This window comes from Lissotriton helveticus, chromosome 1_1, assembly GCF_964261635.1.
Source record: "Lissotriton helveticus chromosome 1_1, aLisHel1.1, whole genome shotgun sequence".
Taxonomy (NCBI): domain Eukaryota; kingdom Metazoa; phylum Chordata; class Amphibia; order Caudata; family Salamandridae; genus Lissotriton; species Lissotriton helveticus.
Genome location: NC_136057.1, coordinates 105,485,851 through 105,505,900, shown reverse-complemented (window position 1 = coordinate 105,505,900; position 20,050 = coordinate 105,485,851). Strand labels below are relative to the sequence as shown.

Sequence of the window (20,050 nt, the reverse complement as noted above, 5' to 3'; positions counted from 1 at the left end):
GGTTTTGACAGCACACCACTTGTTACTTTCTAGTCATAAACATGTATATCACATCCATGGGTATGAATAACCCCATTTAAATCAAATATAAAGACATTTTCAACAACATTAATCCAAAATAGAAAATCCAGCACATGTAGTAATCTTGCTGTTAGATAGTCTTTATTCCAAAATCAATTTCTTCATAAAAAGCTCCCAGTACACGACTTTGCCGACACGTGTTTCGTCTTATCAAAAAGACTTTTTCAAGGCATAAGAAAGGTGCGTGTCACAGAGATCAGGACTGTGTAGGGACCAAGCCTGGTCACACCTACAATGAAATTTTAAAGATCGCCACCATGTAACTGCGGTCTCTCAAGCTCCCAATGAAATTATGTGTTCCTGATAGTGGTACCCCAAAAGTCGAGTGACAATCTGGTAATGAAACACTTGCCAGTAAAATACTGTTAATTGATGAGTGATGGAACAAATATGTTTTAATCTGATGGACCGTGGTAAAAGCCAACACTCCTTTTCTCAAAATCAAATCGGCAGAATCACCAATAGTACACATAGGCCAACACGTTTTCTACTCCAGTGAGTTGTAAACGGATAACCTCCCAGCTGCCAAGCAAGTTAAGCCCAGGTCAAACCATGATAAGCAGTGACCTTCTGGGCAGCGTGGCCCGCAGAGATAGTGCGTCCTTCCGAAGCCGAGTATAACCAGGCTTAGTGGAGCAAGAGATGGCACCAGCTACACAGCCTCAGCACAGCAGTGACGGCTCCTGACACAGGAGCAGCCCTTGCCCCTGCCCCAGCACCCGGCCTGCCCCCGGGTGCACCAGTGCTCACCAGTCAGGAACAGCGTCCACTCTGCGGACAAGCATGTCTGAATGCTACCCTCATTTCAGTATTATGTGGGCGCTTGCAGAAGAAGAGAGAGAGGCGCGTGGCCTGCCATGGTTAAAGATGACAGGGGCGACTCTGAAGCGGTTGCCGTGATGATGAAGGGAAACGCATGAATGTGTGTGAAGAGCTCTGAAGAATTGTTCTGATTTTTTTTTACACAGGTCCCTGAGCAGAAAGAAAATATAAACAAGTCCTGGGGGGTCCATGGGAATCAACAGTTGAGAAAAAGATACTACTTCATACTCTGCCCACCTCCTGTCTTGTTTTCTGCCCTACACACATTTCTCAATGCATCCCGTCAATAACACATAAATAAAACATAAATTATTTGTTGAGGAGATAATATTGATTCTGACTTTGATATTCAAAGTAGCATATGAACACTGAGTGATGATGTATGCTCTGTTCTGGTACACACATCTTTTGATAAACTTTTTTTTAACATTAGCCAGTGGGAAAACTTACCCACACGGCAACGTGGGCAGTAGTGACGCTGCGTCACTGGTAAGAGTTTTAGACCCACCACAGGCAGCCTTTTCCCCACACAACACAGGGCCAGGGCTGAAGCAGGGGTGCGGGGGCGCATGGAGTGTAGCTGCGCCTTTGGTGGAGAAGCTTCCCCCTCGCATCACACGGTGCAGTGGTCAGAGGAGCACCCACGCAGTCACGCGCACGGGCACGCGCGCGGGCTACGAGCCTCCTGTCACGGGCCTACACAGGACACCTTCCACCGTAAATGCCTCAAGAACAAGGTGGAGGAGCAAGAGATGTTTGTGCTTTGAAGCTGGTGACTGCAGAAAACAAACCATTATAGAAAATATTACCTGGTAGATTGAGTGTGCTGGTGAATTGGTATCCATGTATGGAGTTTGCAGATGTTATTACTGAGCAATATACAAATGCCTGTTAAAAAAATGCTTGTTTCCGAACTCCAGTGACAGCAGACTACTGTCACTGCATTTCGGAAAAAAAAGGGCGCCTGTGCCACGGCTCAAAACAGAGCCCGATAGACACCCATTTCAAAGCCCCTTTTAAGAAACTGTTGGTGCTCAGACTTCTTGAGACCCGGCTCACTTAAACGCCTGTACTGCTGGGTTAGCATAGAAGGCAGGCAGGTTCTGACAAAGAAAATACTAACATTCAAATAAAACATATAAATAGGAAATTAAATTATGTAAATCGCCTTGTACAGGCTCTGAAGCCTGATATATTACTGACACCTTTAAGAAGTTCTACATAACTTTATCCGCTGTCCTGTACTTTAAATGCAATCAGACGACATTCCCAGGCCAGAACTGTGAGCCCGGTCGGTATAGGACAACCATCCCCCCAGGCATTGCGAAGATGTGTACTGTATCCTGGGTACTGCTGGACAAATATAATATTCTTTTCTGGAACAAACAAGGGGGTTTATTGTTATTAGGTCGGCTCCTTTTCGCTTTGACCTTTGTGACCTTTAACCTGTGAGTTCAGGGCCTCCATTTGTACAAACCATGCTGTCTATCACCGCAGGGCTTGGGAGGGTGCTGGGCTCAGAGCCCTCCACAGGTGCTTGCCGCTCAGGGGCACACATTCTCCGGTGATGGCCCCCACAAGCTATATCAGAGGTCTCCACAAAGCTGTCTTTTTACACGCATTTATACCGCTGACAGGCTGGTCAGAGGTTGGCGTGTACACGGCTGTCTTCTGACATCCGTCAGACCTGTCTCCGCAGGCGCACCGCGGAGGGCTCCATAGGGGGCGCTGCACTGAGTGAGTGAGTGATTTATGGCCGCTATCGGGAAGGTGTGTTTCACGGAGCGTGCGCTGTACTTTCCTACCGGTCCTAGACCGAGTCAACAGCCTCTGGGGAACCGACTTCCCTGGCTTTGTCAGATACCAGATTTTCTACATTATGTTATCGTTCTAAATAATGGACCTATACCTCCCTACACACAGTCAGCCCACTGCCTCCTAGTTTAAAGTACATATTAAAGAGCAGAGACTCATGAAACAAGCGTCAGGGAAAGCGTTTGCTTTCACTTCAGCTTGGAAAACAAAGAAGCCGGCCAGTGGTGTGTGCGCGCGCCACTGCGAGACGTGCTTTTAATTATCGCGCCCATGTCTGGTTCATAATAATGGAAACCACATGGCCTATTGGTAAAAAGACGCACGCAAAGGCCAATGGGGTAGCACAAAAGGAATCGTACACGCACGAGCGCGTGCGATTCCTAGGTCAGAGCTAAATCCCCGTTTTTCATGTCCACAATGTCTCGCGCTGCGTGAGCAAAGCTGCGCAGTGCAACGCTAGGCATGAGACCTAAAAAGGTGTGACAAACGTACTTTAGTGCAGGAATTTGGTGAGATGCACTGCAATGTGTTACACTAACCCCTGATGCGTGGCACTTGGCACGGCTGATACTTGAAAATGCCTCCGTCCAGGCGGAGCATCATGAAAACTCTTGCACCTAAATTCAGAATCAACAAAGAACAGCTTTCACCTAGTCTAAATACAGAAAGGCAGACTCTCTGATCCCTAGAAGATAAGTGGAAGAAGCCATCAGCACCCACTCCCTATAACGTACAACAGCCTAGGAAAAAGAACCACCAGTAACATTAAATACAGAAGCTGTTTCCCTCAAGATTAAATAAAAGCACCTAAAAGTGATTGAATTCAGCAAACTCCTCCTTTACTCCGGCGTGTCCCTAAATTGCAGATTTGTAAAGTACGACTCATCACCCCTAAGGGTATCCAGGCGCTGGGGCCGTCGGGGAGATGAAGTGAGCTGTTGCCCAGAGTCACATGATGCTGAGCTGCGGCCAATGCTGGGGCTCGAGCAGTGAGCCCTGTGCTCCGGAGTCAGCTGCTCTGGCGGCTGCACCACACCTGTCCCCAGAGCCTCTGCCCCGGGGTCAGCTGCTCTGGCCGCTGTGCCACACCTGCCCCAGAGCCCTGGGCCCCGGAGTCAGCTGCTCTGGCCGCTGCGCCACACCTGTCCCCGGAGCCTTGTGCTCCGGAGTCAGCTGCTCTGGCCGCTGTGCCACACCTGTCCCAGGAGCCCTGTGCTCTGGAGTCAGCTGCTCTGGCCGCTGCGCCACACCTATCACCGGAGCCCTGTACTCTGGAGTCAGTTGCTCTGGCCGCTGCGCCACACCTGATCCTCAATACTGAGGCTGACTTGGGACACTGACGGGTTTATTAAGTGGATGGAAAATTGGATCCTTTCTTAAAACTGTGGCTGTCACTCCTCATATTTACATTTATAAATGAACTGACTCTCTTTGGTTTCTCTTTCATATTTACATTTATAAATGAACTGACGCTCTTTAGTTTCTCTTTCATATTTACATTTATAAATGAACTGACTCTTTAGTTTCTCTTTCATATTTACATTTATAAATGAACTGACTCTGGTTTTTCTTTCATATTTACATTTTTAAATGAACTGACGCTCTTTAGTTTCTCTTTCATATTTACATTTATAAATGAACTGACGCTCTTTGGTTTCTCTTTCATATTTACATTTATAAATGAACTGACGCTCTTTGGTTTCTCTTTCATATTTACATTTATAAATGAACTGACACTCTTTGGTTTCTTTTGCTCTTTTTCTTGTCTGTTGTGAAATGTTTAAACATTTAATTCAATGATACCTTTAAAACCCTCTGCTTTGGAGTCAGTGGAGGCTGGGCCTGGCAGGACTCACTGCTGCTGCTGACTCTGCCACCAATGACCCGGAGACTCTTCACACTCACAGGAAGAGAAGAGCCCAGTAGCCTTCGCTGCTTGTGCTGACTCTGCCACCAGTGAATCTACAACCCCCACAACCACAAACGACTTCCCCACACTCGACAACGACGGGTCAGGGGCCAAGGAATACTCACAGACCCGCAATGGCACACAGGATCCCAAATGGAAATCCAACCAACAGCCATAGCAGCGCGCGTGTGGATGGAAGATCATACGCAGACACAACTAAACCCAAGCAGGACAGCCCAGCGCCACCTACCGCCCCAGCATCACCTACCGCCCCAGCATCAGCGACCACCCCAGCACCATCCTGTGAGTTAGGCTCAGCCATCAACTGGCAAGAACTCATCGCGAAGATTGCAAAAACAGTCGCAGACCTGAACATCCACCCAATGGTGACAATGGTGGCGAACCTTATCGCCGGACTTTTCCAGGGCGAAGAAAACACCAGCAATGGCAGCAAAATCTAAAAGAAACTCTCTCTTCGTGATGTGGAATGCTAATGGCATTCAGAAGAAAACTGCAGAACTCCTGCACCTGATGGAAACCATGGACATGGATATAGCGCTTATTTCCGAGACCCACCTCCAAGGAAGCCAGAAGCTCAACATAGCAAACCACAGGGTATACCGCACAGATCGCACCACCGGAGCCAAGGGCGGAGGAACAGCGGTGATAGTCAGCACAAAAGTGAAGCACCACGAGATCTCCCTACCACCAGTCGGGAGCATTGAAGCAACTGGCATACAGATCCAGACATCTGCAGGCCCGCTGCGGCTGATTGCTGCCTACTCACCCCCAGGCAAGCTAGCCCCAAAGGACCTGGATGCTTTATTGGACCCCAGCATCCCAACACTAATTGGAGGTGACCTCAATGCTAAGCACAAATGCTGGAACTCTCGGACGGGAAACAGCAAAGGACACGCCCTACTTGCCCACTCAAAGAAGGAGGACTTCGTAGTGGCCGGCCCAACTCAACCAACACACTATCCAGGATCTGCACTGCACAAACCGGATGTTCTGGACATTGTGGTCATGAAGAATCTCTCCCAGTCTATGGAGCTTGAAACCCTAACAGCGCTGACATCCGACCACAACCCAGTGTTGATCACAGTTGGAGACGTACTTGAAGACCAGCAACAGGGCACCAGGCACAACTTCAAGAAGGCGGACTGGTGCCTATACAAGAGATGCCTGGAGGAGACACTGGTCCCTGGTCCCCTACGCAGCATTGAAGACATTGACCAGGCAGTCCACCACCTCACAGCCTCAATCCACACAGCTATTGCGCGCAGCACTCCAGAGCAGAAACTCCAACGATGCTCTATCTACGATCTCCCAAAGGGCATCAAGCAGTCAATAGCTGAAAAGAACAGAGCCCGCAGAGAGTGGCAGAGGAACCGCACCCCCGACCTGCTGAAGAAGTATAATGAGCTGACAAGGCAGCTGAAGATACAAATAAGCCAGCACAGAGGTGAAAAATGGGAAGCAGCTACAGCTAACCTAAAGGACTCAGACAACTCTCTCTGGAGAATGACCCGACGCCTGACTGGGAAGAAGGAACCAAACCCACCGATCCAAGGGAAGACTCACCTGGCATGCAGCAACAGGGATAAGGCTGAGGTCTTCGCTGACACGCTGGAGGAATCCTTCAGGCCCAACCAGGCAAGCAAACTGGCAACAGAAGTTGAGCAAGAGGTCGCCATGCATCACCAGGAGCACCCACCGGAAACAGAAACTGCACACATTGAGGAATGCTCAATGGGCGAATTACTGGCCCTGGCAAAAACACTGAAAAACGGCAAGGCACCAGGGAAGGACGGAATAGTCAACCAAGCCATCAAGATGCTCCCAGATAACGCAGTGGATCACCTTGCTGAGATATTTAACGCGTGCATGCAGCACCAGTATTTCCCAAACGCCTGGAAAGAAGCAAGAGTCGTCGTATTCCCCAAGGCTGGGAAACCACTGCGAGACCCTGCAAACTACCGCCCCATAAGTCTGCTATCTGGCCTATCAAAACTCTTCGAAAAAGTTATCCTTGCCCGTCTCGTTGACTTCGCGACAAGCAACAACCTACTTGCCAAAGAACAGTTTGGGTTCCGGAAAGACCACTCAACAAATCACCAACTCCTCAGAGTGGTGGACATCATCAGCCACGGATTCAACATCAACAAGTCTACTGGAGTAGTCTTTCTGGATGTAGCCAAAGCATTTGACCGAGTATGGCATGAGGGCCTGCTCTACAAACTTATCAAGCTCAAGTTTCCCAGCTACCTGGTCAAGTTGCTGACCAGCTACCTGACAGAACGGACCTTTCACGTGGCGGTGCGAGAAGAATGTTCATCACCGCGCCCAATTCTAGCTGGAGTGCCTCAGGGGTCAATCCTAGGACCATTCCTCTTCAACATATTCACAAACGACATACCCACTGACCTAAAGAAGACTGATCTTGCCCTTTACGCGGATGATGTTGCAGTCATCTCCCAATCCTTCAGTGACAAAGAAGTGGCGAAGAACCTGGAGGCATCGCTTTGCAGACTCTCCGAATGGTACAGCGACTGGCAGATCACCCTGAACACAAGCAAAACCACAGCAACCTTATTTACCAGGAAGCTGAACAGGAAACACCCACAGATCCTCCTCAATGGGGATGAGGTCAAATGGGAAAACAGCAGCTCCTACCTGGGGGTGACTCTGGACTCTAAACTCAGCTGGAGAAACCACATAGAGAAGACCTGCCAGAAAGCAGCATCCAAACTGGCTGCATTATACCCACTCCTGAAGTCTAAGTCGATGCCCATGCAGAGCAAGGTGCGAGTAATCACCGCAATAATTCGACCAACTATGACATACGCTTCACCAGTTTGGAGTGGCTGCCGCCCACAGCTGCGGAAGGACCTACAAATACTTCAGAGCAAGGCCTTACGGATTGCAGCAGGTGCTCCCATGTTCACACGAACAGCAGACCTCCACAGAGACCTAGGCATCGAGATGCTGGACGACCATCTCCTCAAACTCAACAGGACATTCTACAAAGGACTGGATCAAAAAGAAAACCCACTGATCCGGAAACTTGCAGATATCGCTACAAACCCATTTGACCGCTATCCGCGTCCCATTGAAGCGCTAACCTTGCGAAGCTGAAACAGCAACGCAGCATCCAAAAACTCATTACTGCCTGAAGGCAAACGCCGGCAGATACGCAAAACTCACCGCTGCCCTGATGGCATAACAGCCTCGGCAAGCACCTAAAACCCGCTCACTGCCGGCTGGCATTAGCCGCGGCAGGCACCCAAACCTCAACACTAACAGAAGGATCTACACGGACAAAGACGAGACTCTCGAAGGAAACATGCTGACAATTCTGCAAACACTACTGACCGCTACCCGCGGCCCATCACTGAGCTGACCATGTGATGCAACCTCAACTGTGACAAAGCGTCACACACCAATAAGACAACCTAAACAGCGACTACAAAATTCCAAACGAATATGGAGTAATGAGGCTATTGCCTCGGTATCCAAAAACTCACCACTGTCAGAAGGTATCTGACAGGAGAAGACAAGAAACAGTCTGCTGCTGGTGGCGCTGACCCGGAAGTGACTCTGACTCTTCCATTATTACTCTCACAGGCCAGGGAGAAGCAGCACGTGCTGACCCGGAAGTGAAACAGTTCAGTTTATTACAGAAGAGAAAGAAGAGGAGGAGAGAGGGTAAGACTGAGAAGGGGCAGAGAAGGGAGGGAGGGGGGCAGAGAAGGGAGGGAGGGGGGCAGAGAAGGGAGGGAGGGGGGCAGAGAAGGGAGGGAGGGAGGGAGGGGGGCAGAGAAGGGAGGGAGGGAGGGGGGCAGGGGAGGGAGGGAGGGGGGCAGAGAAGGGAGGGAGGGAGGGAGGGGGGCAGGGGAGGGAGGGAGGGAGGGAGGGGGGCAGGGGAGGGAGGGAGGGAGGGAGGGGGGCAGGGGAGGGAGGGAGGGAGGGGAGGGAGGGAGGGAGGGAGGGGGGCAGGGGAGGGAGGGAGGGAGGGAGGGGGGCAGGGGAGGGAGGGAGGGAGGGGAGGGAGGGAGGGAGGGGGGCAGAGAAGGGAGGGAGGGATGGGGGCAGAGAAGGGAGGGGGCAGAGGAGGGAGGGGGCAGAGGAGGGAGGGGGCAGAGGAGGAAGGGAGGGAGGAGGGCAGAGGAGGAAAGGAGGGAGGGGGCAGAGGGGGGGAGAGAGGGGGTCAGGGGAGAGAGGGGGTCAGGGGAGGGAGGGGGGCAGATGAGGGAGGGAGGGTGGCAGAGGAGGGAGGGAGGTTGGGATCGAAGGGGGCAGAGGAGGGAGGGAGGGAGGGAAGAGGGCAGAGGAGGGAGGGGGGTAGGGAAGGGGGCAGAGGAGGGAGGGGGGTAGGGAGGGGTAGGGGGGCAGAACAGGGACGGAGGGGGCAAAGGAGGGAGGGGGCAAAGGAGGGAGGGGGGCAAAGGAGGGAGGGAGGGGGGCAGAGGAGGGAGGTGGGTAGGGAGGGGGGCAGAACAGGGATGGAGGGGGCAAAGGAGGGAGGGAGGGAGGGAGGGGGCAGAGGAGGGAGGGAGGGGGCAAAGGAGGGAGGGAGGGGGGCAAGGGAGGGAGGGAGGGGGGCAAAGGAGGAAGGGAGGGGGCAAGGGAGAGAGGGTGGCAGAGGAGGGAGGGAGGGGGCAAGGGAGGGAGGGTGGCAGAGGAGGGAGGGAGGGGGGCAGTGGAGGGAGGGAGGGGGCAGTGGAGGGAGGGAGGGTGGCAGAGGAGGGAGGGAGGGAGGGGAGACAGAGGAGGGAGGGAGGGGCAGAGGAGGGAGGAGGGGGGCAGAGGAGGGAGGAGGGGGGCAGAGGAGGGAGGAGGGGGGCAGAGGGAGGGGGCAGAGGGAGGGAGGGGCAGAGGAGGGAGGAAGGGGGCAGTGGGAGGGAGGGGGGCAGAGGGAGGGAGGGAGGGAGGGGTGCAGAGGGAGGGAAGGGGGCAGAGTGCGGGAGGGAGGGGTGCAGAGGGAGGGAAGTGCAGAGGGAGGGAGGGAGGGGGCGGAGGGAGGGAGGGGCAGAGGCAGGGAGGGAGGGGTGCGGAGGGAGGGGGGCAAAGTGAGGAGGCAGAGTGAGGGGGGCAGAGGAGGAAGGGAGGGGGGCAGTGGGAGGGAGGGAGGAGGGGGGCAGTGGGAGGGAGGGAGGAGGGGGCAGAGGGGGAATGAGGGCCCGGGGCAGTTCTACATGGCCCCTGTTTTATATGACTCCCTTCAGTTAGCCATGGGTCATTAACAGCACATTGCATTATGATATTTTAGAACCCATACTAACAGTGCTTAAACCTAAACTACATGTCCCAGAATGCTATGTTTCCTTGTTGAAACGTAGGACTTTACGGTGCACTGTGCAATGGGGTCACTGTGTGACCTTGTTATAGTACATCAAAGATTCAATCTGGTCTCAGTGTGTGGGTTTAAACTCCTTTATATTGGGAAATGGTCCAGAATGGGTCCATTTGGGGTTCTTACTCTTTTTCACAAATACACCCTTGTTTTTTTTAATTGGTTAGATTATCATTATAATGGATTATCAGTTGTGCTAGAAGGAAACAAAAGCGTATTTTTACAGAGAAATATTAGTTTAATCTTTGTAATACATTTTAAGCGCTTTTGCTCACAGTTCTATACATTGAACTCTTTGAATCCTAACTTTGTTCCCTAAAGTATTGTGAGGTTTTTATTTAACCCCTTGGCTGCGGGGCCGATTCACCCTCTCTGCTGGGGGCAGGGGAGGGGGGCGCGCACATCGCCCCGGTGCCCATGACGAGCTCTCGTCATGAGCCATGTTTCTCGTGTGTGACCACGCCCGTTCCTTAGAACGCCCAGCAGGGCAATTAGCCCCGCGTCTGAGCGTTCTAACGGTCATGACGAGCTCAGCTAGTCATGAGCACACGAGAACTGTGGCTCATGACGAGTTCAGCTCGTCATGAGCGTGGGAGCGGTTAAAGCAGATTTATAAAGCCCAGCTATTACCCACTAGGGTATCCAGGCCCTGGTAGCCATGCTGCTTCAGTGAATCAGTTCAACAACCAGGTCTTGAGTCCCTGGAGGGTCAGGCTGGAGGGGGAGGGGGAGGCTGTTCCAGGACTTCGCTGCGAGGTAGGAGAAGGATTGTCCTCTATTGTTGCTTCGGCGGATGCAGTGCGGGGTGAGACAGGGAGGTGAAGCGCAGATGTCTGAAGGGTTGCTGGAACCTTAGGTGGTGGTTTATATAAGCTGGTCCTTGGTTTTGCAAGGCTTTGTAGTTGTGGGTCAGCGACCTGAATTGACACCTTTTGTGTACGAGGAGCCAGTGGAGTTTCTTGAGGTGTGGGATAATGTGGGTATGTCTGGGGAGGTCGACTCTGAGCTTGGCTGCTGAGTTCTGTATGGTCTGGAGTCTCTTCAGGGTGTGTGTGGTAATTCCTGCATAGGGTGTTGCTGTAGTCCAGGCGGCTAGTAACGAGGGCTTGAGTGATGGTGCTTCTGGTGCTGATTGTGAGACATTTGAAGATCTCTCGGAGCGTGCAAAGAGTGAAGTAGCAGGCGTAGGAGACTGCGTTGATGGGGGTTTTTTTCAGTGAGTTTGTCCAGGAGGATGTAGAGGTTCCGGGCATGGTCTGTAGGAGTGGGTGAGGGTCCTAGTTCAGCAAACCACCAAGAGTCGGTGTTCCCGAAGATCAGTTCTTCTGTTTTTTCTGTGTTGAGTTTGAGGCAGTCGTTTTGCATTCAGTTGGTGACGCTTGTTCAAACTAGCTTATAAAACTATAACTTACAGTTCATTGAGATATTAAGGGTTCGTAGAACCCCGAGCAACACATATTTGGAGCTCCCTATTTGGAATACATTTGAATGTATTACCACTTTTAGGCTCAATTGAAGTTCCTGTGATGCCAAAAAAAGACTGAATCATGTTAAACCTTCAGAATCCGGGCCGGCAAAAGCATCTAAAGGTCCAAGCTGGTTATAGTCCACCAGCCAAGTACTATCAAAAGAAAATTGCAAAAACATTGATAAAGATATTTATTTTAGAGTTTGGGTCTAGATCTTTTACTTGCAAAAACATTTTATGTGGATATCCAGCCAGCTTGTTATACCTATTTCCTAGAAACCTGCTACGTTTAGTGGACTAGTGCATAATATTACAAGAAAAAGACCTATGCATATAGCACAGGAAATTGTAGCTTTAGTTGCTGAAAATTTGTTACCGTCAATATAGCCCCTTTCACCATTGGTGTTCCTGCTATAGCAACGAAAAATCACAGCACTGCTCTGAAGATTTTCACAGTCCCATCTAATAACTCCCCTTTATTTCTCTTCCCATGCATTGTCATCTTCACTTCTATATATGTGTAAACCTCTCCAGCTCGGCAGTTACCTGTGACCCTACTGAGTAAGATAATGGTACCGGCCAGGATACAGGAAATGCACTGAGACTTAAAGAGAACAGTAGAGCGAGAGACATTAAGTACAGGTGGAAGGGAGAGACCGAAATAATGTAGAAAGATATGAGAGGCGGAGAGAGGAAAAGCAAATAGAAAAATGTGAGGTAGCCAGATGGAAAGATGAAGAGTCGTAGATAGAGGAAGATGTGAAAGAGAGGTAGAGAAATAGGTAGAGTTTATGGAGAAGGTAATGTAGAGAGGCAGAAGAGGACAGTTTTCCAAGGGGGGAGGTGAAGAGAGAGAGGCAATGTAGCTAAAAGGTGAATTAGAGGGAGGTAAAAGCAGCAAGAAGTGGACGATGCTCGATAGAGAGTGCAAAATGGGAAGAGGTAGAGCACAACATTTCAGGTAACGAGAGTACAGAGAGGTGAAGTGTAGAAAGAGGAATCCGATGAAGAGCGAAACAAGGTATTTGAAAACCTATATGAACTAGAGAAAGAGAGGTGATGTTAATATGGAGATATCGAGTTGTGGGAAAATTAAAGAGGAAGAGACAGTTAGGTAGAGCGATCCGTACAGATAAAGTTTGAGAGAGATAGTTGAGATGGAGGGGGTGAGGTGAAGTGGAGAAGGAGTTCCAGAGAATGATGTGTGTTTGAGTGAAAGAGCGAGTGAGACAGAAAGAAAGAGAGAACAGTTAATGGTTGAGGTAGAGCAATAGAGGTAGCCAGAAAGTAGTAATATATTTAGAGAGGTGAAGGAAAGAGAACAGAGGTAGAGGGTGAGAAAGAGAGGTGGAGAGATTAGGCAGTAAACTAATAATGAGTTAAATCTAAAATGTATGTAGTGAGTGAGGGGTTGGTGGGGCAGAGAGAGGTGAGGCAGAGAGAAATTAGCTAGAAAGGAGAGGAGAATGGTGAGGCACAGAAAGGGAGGAGAGAGATGGTGAGAGAGGTTAGGTAGAAGCACGTGAAGAGAGGATGGAGGTGAGGTATAGCTAGAGATGAGTTTGTGTGAGAAGTGAAATGGAAGAAGGAGAGATACAGGGATGTAATAGAGAAACAAAATAAGTGTGGTACAGAGATAGGGATACGGTAGAGAGAGTTGAGTAAGAGAGCGGGGATTAAGAGTGATAGATAAAGGTGTAGGTACAGACACTGTAAGAGAGGCAAGGGCATGAGAGAGAGGTATAGAAAGGTGGAGCAGAGTGAGGTATATTGGATGAGAGGTGAGGTAGACAAAGTTGAGGTAAAGAGATCAGAGATAAAAGGGGGGTGGAGGTACATATAGAAGTAGAGATAGGTTAAGCGAGCTGTGAGGTGAAGTACTGAGAGAGTGATGAAACACACTAATTTCACTGTAATTGCCATCAGCTGACGGAGAATGTGAGGGTTAAGGCTGGGCAGACCAAGCGTGCACAAGAGAATGTGAGGTTTAAAACTGGGCAGACCAAGCATGTACAAGAGAATGTGAGGGTTAATTCTGGGCACACCAAGCATGCACAAGAGAATGTGAGGGTTAAGTCTGGGCAGACCACGCATGCACACTACGGAGCAGATTTATTATTTTTTAGTGCAACTCAGTGCACCAATTAGTTGGAGCGCGTTGATGTGCGAGGAGGAGAAAGAAGCGCTGAGCCAGATTTATGAAATCCCCAGATTACGTACAGGTGGCTTGGAAAGGGGGCACATGACTAGTTCCGAGGGCCACCAATCCGGCGACCAAAATTCCACAGCCCTTCCAAACAAGATAATTTCAGATTTGCTACTATTTAATTGTAACTTGTTTGTACTCATCCATTTGTTGATTTGGACCATACAGCTCTTAAAGCGAGCTTGGGTGCCGATGTGGTCAGAGTCACAGGTGACCAACAATTGGGTATTGTCAGCATAGGACACGGTCTGAAAGCTGTGTGCTCTGATGATTCCAGCTAAAGGAGTAAGGTAAAGGTTAAACAACATAGGACTGAGTATTGAACCCTGTGGAACCCCGACAGTTACCGGGTAACTACAGGAGGTCATTGAATCGACAACCACGATGGTAGACCTGTCAGCCAAATAGCTCTCAAACCAGGCATAGGCTTTCCTCTGATACCCACCTCTCACTGCCGATGTTTCAGAATGCTGTGGGAGATGGTATCAAAGGCGGCAGACAGTTCTAAGAGAACCAGGACAGACGATTCCTTTTTCTCCAGGGTAAGCCTTTATATTGTCAACAATCTCGACAACAGTAGTCTCCGTACTATGGGAGGCCCGAAAGCCACATTGTGAGGGGGCAAGTAGACCGTGTTTCTCCAGATGGACAGTTAGCCGTTTATTAATAAGGTGGTCTAGCACCTTCCCAAAGTAAGGCAAGAGGGAGATTGGGCGATAGTTGGCCGGAAGGTTGGGGTCTGCTGAAGGTTTCTTAAGAATGGGTTTGATATGAGCTTGTTTCTGTATCAGAGGAACCTTAGCTTGCTGTAGCGACATGTTAAAGATTTGGGATAGATCATTGGCAATTAGAGGCATGAGCTTTGTACAGGGTCGAGGGGGGAAAGGGTCTCCAGGGGATTTTTGTCAGGCCTTCTGATACTTCGGAAGTGGTTATGGATTCAAATTCCTTAAGCACAGGGACATGTATTGTTTCCGAAGGTATGGCCAACATGGACAAGTCGTTGACTGAATAATGAAAATCTGTATCGTGAAGGCGGAAAGAAGAATAGATAGTTTTAATTTTATTATTGAAGAAAAATGAAATGGAGTCTACCCACTCTTGGGAGGGAGAGAAGGAGGACTGTTCCACAGAAGGAGAGGTGAATTCTTGTAGTATTTTATAAAGTTCCTTGCTTGAGTGAGCAGCATTATTTATTCTTTGGGTTAGGTAGGACTTCTTTGCTAATTTAATATTTTTTATGTAGTTACAGTGAAAATGCCTGTAGGTCTTCCGATTTTCCTCAGTTTTAGTTGTTCTCCACTGGCGTTCAGCTGCTCTACTTAATTGCTTGTCAATTTTCAGTGCAGCCGTGAACCAGGGAGAGGCTTTACTTTTGACTCTTACTTTAGACAGTGGGACAGCTTTATTCAAAGCAGCCACAATGGCTGTTTCCAAAAGGGGGTGGTGATGGACGGAGCATCTGAACCAATCAAACACTCACACCCAGTCAACAGATCTGGGTTTAATCCATCACCGTTCTTTAGCCCACTCTGCCACCCCAGTTCAGACATGGCCATATGCAAATCAGTCTGACCCTGTGCCTCATGGGAACAGTCCAGCCCGAACTGCCAAGCCATGCTTTCCCTGGACCGGATTCAAGCTTCCTAGGACCGGTTTCTGGCATTACAGCCGTCTTCAGCCATGCTTGCTTGAATCCAGTGGCAAAGTGAGCAAGGGACTCACTTCTGAGCATACCCTGCCAACTTATGGCAAACAAAGTGGTACAAAAGGGGGTGGTGATGGACGGAGCATCTGAACCAATCAAACACTCACACCCAGTCCACAGATCTGGGTTTAATCCATCACCGTTCTTTAGCCCACTCTGCCACCCCAGTTCAGACATGGCCATATGCAAATCAGTCTGACCCTGTGCCTCATGGGAACAGTCCAGCCCGAACTGCCAAGCCATGCCTTCCCTATGCCTGCTCGGGTTTAAATGGCAGGAGGGGGAGGGGCCAATGTAGTGATACTCTCTGCCCAGACCGAGTGAAAATTCCGGTCAGATGCTGGCAGATCGCCTTAAGTCCCTCCGCTCAACCGGCACTTGCCGTGGCGGACCGGGGACCAGCTGATCAAGGAAGTGCAGGTACGTGGAGCAAAATACGAAAGTTGACAAATAATGCCTAGAATTCAGAAAAAACACTTGGTTTAAAAGAAAAAAAAGACAGAATCACACATTCAAAATACAACACGCAAGGGTGCTTGCGCGAGCTGCAGGCAGTCACTACCATAAGTGTGAAGCGTTTCGCTGCGCGCGTCCGTGCCCGGCTCAGGTTTAAATGACAGGAGGGGGCGGGGCCAATGTAGTGATACTCTCCGCCCAGACCGAGTGAAAATTCCAGTCAGATGCTGCTGGCAGATGGCCTTAAGTCCCTCCGCTCAACCGGCACTTACCGAGGTGGACCGGTAAACACTTAAATACTCCACAGGTTGTGTTAGTGCTGTGAAGTGCAGCGCACATGCAATGTGTGGAGTTTGAAGAAGTTACACTGTTTCTCCGTGTTATCAACTACTTCAATGGCTTTTTTGACATAAAATTAACATACCCTCAGTACTCTCACAATGCGATATTGAAGCCTTGCACATTTTCCCATATTTCCGCCTGTCGCTAATATATGAAGTATCGCGTGTCCGTGATGGTGATAGAAAGGAGGAGTTTATTTCTTACAGAATGCTCCATCCACAGATCTGCTTCCTCCTCAGATACTGACACCTTCCAACTCCCTCAACAGCATTCCACATTGCCTCAGAGACTCTGGGATTTCACAGCCCTGTTGAAGAGACGGCAGGAACTTTGTGTGAAGAGTGAGCCGTGATTATTTGGGGTGTTACATGTGATTGTGCAGATCTGTGCCCACCCTGTGTGTTGGTCTCTGGGTGTAGGGGATGGCTGTGAATGGCTAAGCCTAACCTTTCAATACAAAATGTATGGAAGTGATTTGTGTGTGCGAGACAGTGTGTATGTGTTGTTTTGTGATTGGGCCTGTCGGGGGGATTACATCTATATGAGTGTGTAAGCGACTGATCCGTCTGATTACTTATTTCCAGTGTGTAGGTCTTTGTGCCTGAAGATGAATTGTGTTTCACTTGCGTGTGTGTACGGCAGAGTACAATGCCTGTGTACATGTGCAGCATTGAATTTGTGGTTAAGAGATACTTGTTACATTAATCCATTTATAAATGAGGTGTGAGGCTGTACAAGTGAGAGTTGGAGTTTGTGTCACGTCTGTAAGTCTATAAGTAAATTGAGTTTTTAAAGAGCAATGTGTTTTTGCGCGTATGTGCTGCAAACATTTTGCGTGTGTGTTGCAAGCATTTTGCCAAATACAATATTTCTCATATTCAGCATAAGATCTATTGTCTTTCAGGTACACAGATTTCAGTATCTCCCCCATGCTTGTCTCGACTTTAGAAGCAAATGGCGTGTATGCCAGCCACACATATAGAGTACTCAACAGCCCTCAGTTTGGACCAACAAACAATAAGACTCTTCTACATCCTTAGATTGAGCAGTCGTTAAAAGCGGCTTTACTAAACCCACCCACCCTAGGCAAAGATAAGGTGGAAATACTCAAATTATTAGAATCTTCTAAGCTGGATATCCTGTTCTTAACTGAATCCTGGTTGTCTGAGGAATCTACTCCAGATCTCCAGAAGCCATACCCGAAGAAAACCAAAAGAAAACAAGCTCAGAGAAAGGAGTGAGATAGCAGCAATTATTCACCATTGGATTCACACATCTCTGAAACAAATTACTCAAACTGAAGGGGTAGATCGACTTCTCTTTCTCAATTGTCGAATTGATGACTTTAACTCATACCCTAAAGATAATGAATTTGCTGAGTTAATGGTGTTGAGTTTACACCAACGCATTACATGCTCAGCTCACATAAAACAAAATCCTTTAGATCTGGTCTTGGCGTATAATTCGAATTGACCTAATATAATGATCCATCCTTGCATATGGTCCAATCATTATTTGATCAGCGTTTGTTTTCCGGTAGATTTTCTAACTTGATCCACAAGCAGGAAATTAAAACAATATGCACATAGCGACACATTAATACAGAGCCAGTGTTATCAACACTTTCAACCCCCCCTCTTCCCATCAATTGAAGACATTCTCTCCAAAGTCAATATTCCACTCTGTGGCTCAGACGTGCTAGTGACCCACACCCCTCAAATCCAACAGCGTGTTATAAACCGCACCAGACCAGTGCCCTGGTACAAGCCAGAGTTAAAGGAGGCGAAACCTGCTTTGCGTCGACACTGGCGGGAAAGGGATGATGAAGAGAGCAACATCACATTTAAAAGTGAACTTGCAGAATGTGAAGGCAAAACCGCACATGCAAACCCCTTTTAATAGACAAATAAGAAAAATAGTTTTTTGATATCCTGAATGATTAGTCGCCCCCAGAATAAATGAAAACTTCCCTGACTCCTATCGAGGCATTCTGTGACAATCTAAATACTTAACAAAAACATTCTTTAAAGATAGTATAAACAAATACAGCAGCAGTAGTTCTGAAGTGGAGTCTCCTTATCCTTGTTTAAACAGGCTTCATGAATTTTTGATCAAGGTCAAATCCGGGTCACCAACTGACCCTTGCCCTCTAGCAGCCATGGAATCTTTGACCTCATCAATCAATCAATCAGCATTTATAAAGTGCACCCCAAGGGTATCTGGGCGCTGAGGGTGCTGCATCTCCGTCGAAAAGCGAGTTCTTGAGTAATCCCCTGCAGAGCGTTTTCATCAATTCAGCAGCTCAACCGATCGTTCCAAGCGCGTTTCAAAATGCTGTGGAGCTCATGTTACTGAAAAACCAGGGAGAAGTCCCGGATATAACCAAGAATTATAGGGCAATACCTCTGCTCCCTTAACCTGCAAAAACTATTGGCCAAAGAACTGTCCTCAAGGCTTTATAACTACACCAGCTCTTAGATAATTCTCAGTTGTTGATTTGTGTGGGCAGAATGTCCGCCTTACCACTCCAGTTTCAAAATATGATACAATTTAATGATTACTTGATGAGGTTGAATCAACTAAAACTGAATACTGACAAAACTGAGATTGTAATTCTAAAGAATAAGACCAATCTTTGGAACCAACTTTACTCTCCAACAAAAAAGAGATTGTTACCGGAGCCTAAATCCACAGCCAAAAGCCTCTGAGTGATAATCGATAGCAATCTTAGCATGACCCAGCTGCTGGAGCAGTAGGATCTAAATGCAGATTTATGCTGAAACTACTTTAGAAACTAACCCCCCTCCTCCCACTTTAGACGAGAAAATCAATACCGGTGGCCGCAGTCCTATCTAGATCGCATTATGCCAACCGAGTATTTGTAAGAATGCCCAGTATCACCATTCATAGACTACAAGTAATTCACAGCGACACAGATTGTTTACTGCATTGTTGGACCTGGCCCTTTTGGCAGGTTCACCCCAAAACTTTTAGCTTTTTTCCTAGCCTGTTTCTGGAACCTGGGTTGGTGATTTTAGGCCTCTGCGCACTTTTTCACTGTGGTACAGTGTAAAGTGCGTGTGCTCTCTGTGTATGTATGGTGAGTGACCTGCCCTCCCATAGGAATGAATGGGGAATATGTATGCCCATGGTAGTTCCTGATGTGTGGGGAGTGCAGGGTCGAGTTTGATATGTGCGAACTCGTGAGATTGAATGCTGCATAATGGTGTATGCGGCATGGTTGTGTCTAGTCTAGAAGTGCCACTTTGAGAAGTTGGCATATTTGTGTAATTTGTGCTTGGCGTGTGATTGGCTGGTGAGCCTGGCCCAGAGTGCCTGGGCCTGCTTGTGGATTGACTGTCTGGTTTGAGGGTGACAGGGGCTGCAGAGCCCCAGGAGGTTGTCTGAGTCAGCCCGTGGATGAAGGGCAGCATCTGCTGCCAAGGAAGTGGGTGGAGATAGCACCTGAGAGTGAATGAGGCTGTGCCTGCCTGCCACAATGCTGGCTCCACCTCCCCGCTGGGCGACTGTCACCTCTGTCCCTTATACTGAAAGGACTTCCCTATAACCAGTTCTAGCTGGTTCTCACACTGCCTGCACAAAGAATTCAAAGACTTTTCTCTGTATAAGAAGGGTCTGTGTCCCCTTCCAAAATGTTCTTGTTTTTGGACTTGAATCTGCCAGGGGTGTGCTGCTGCTTGGGCTCAGGGGAATCCCTGAGCCCTGCCCAGCCCCTGGACTCCTGATGGACTTTCCTGGATGCCTGGAGGACTCTTGGGGGACCCCTCTGCCTTGCTTGGGCTGATGGGGGGACTTGGCTTTTACCCTGGGAATCCCTGGGACCTTTTTGCAGCATGGAGAAGCTGCATCTTCCTGCAGGAAGCGCT

General features: G+C 48.9%; 1 protein-coding gene across 1 annotated transcript in view; it reads left to right on the top strand.

Annotated features, from left to right (window-relative positions):
- Nucleotides 1-5,071: 5,071 nt before the first annotated feature.
- Nucleotides 5,072-20,050, top strand: part of LOC144759165 (uncharacterized) — a 113,685-nt gene continuing 98,706 nt past the window's right edge. The window contains 1 exon segment of the mRNA XM_078646471.1: nt 5,072-5,719. Within this exon segment, the coding sequence (XP_078502597.1) occupies nt 5,072-5,719 (648 nt within the window).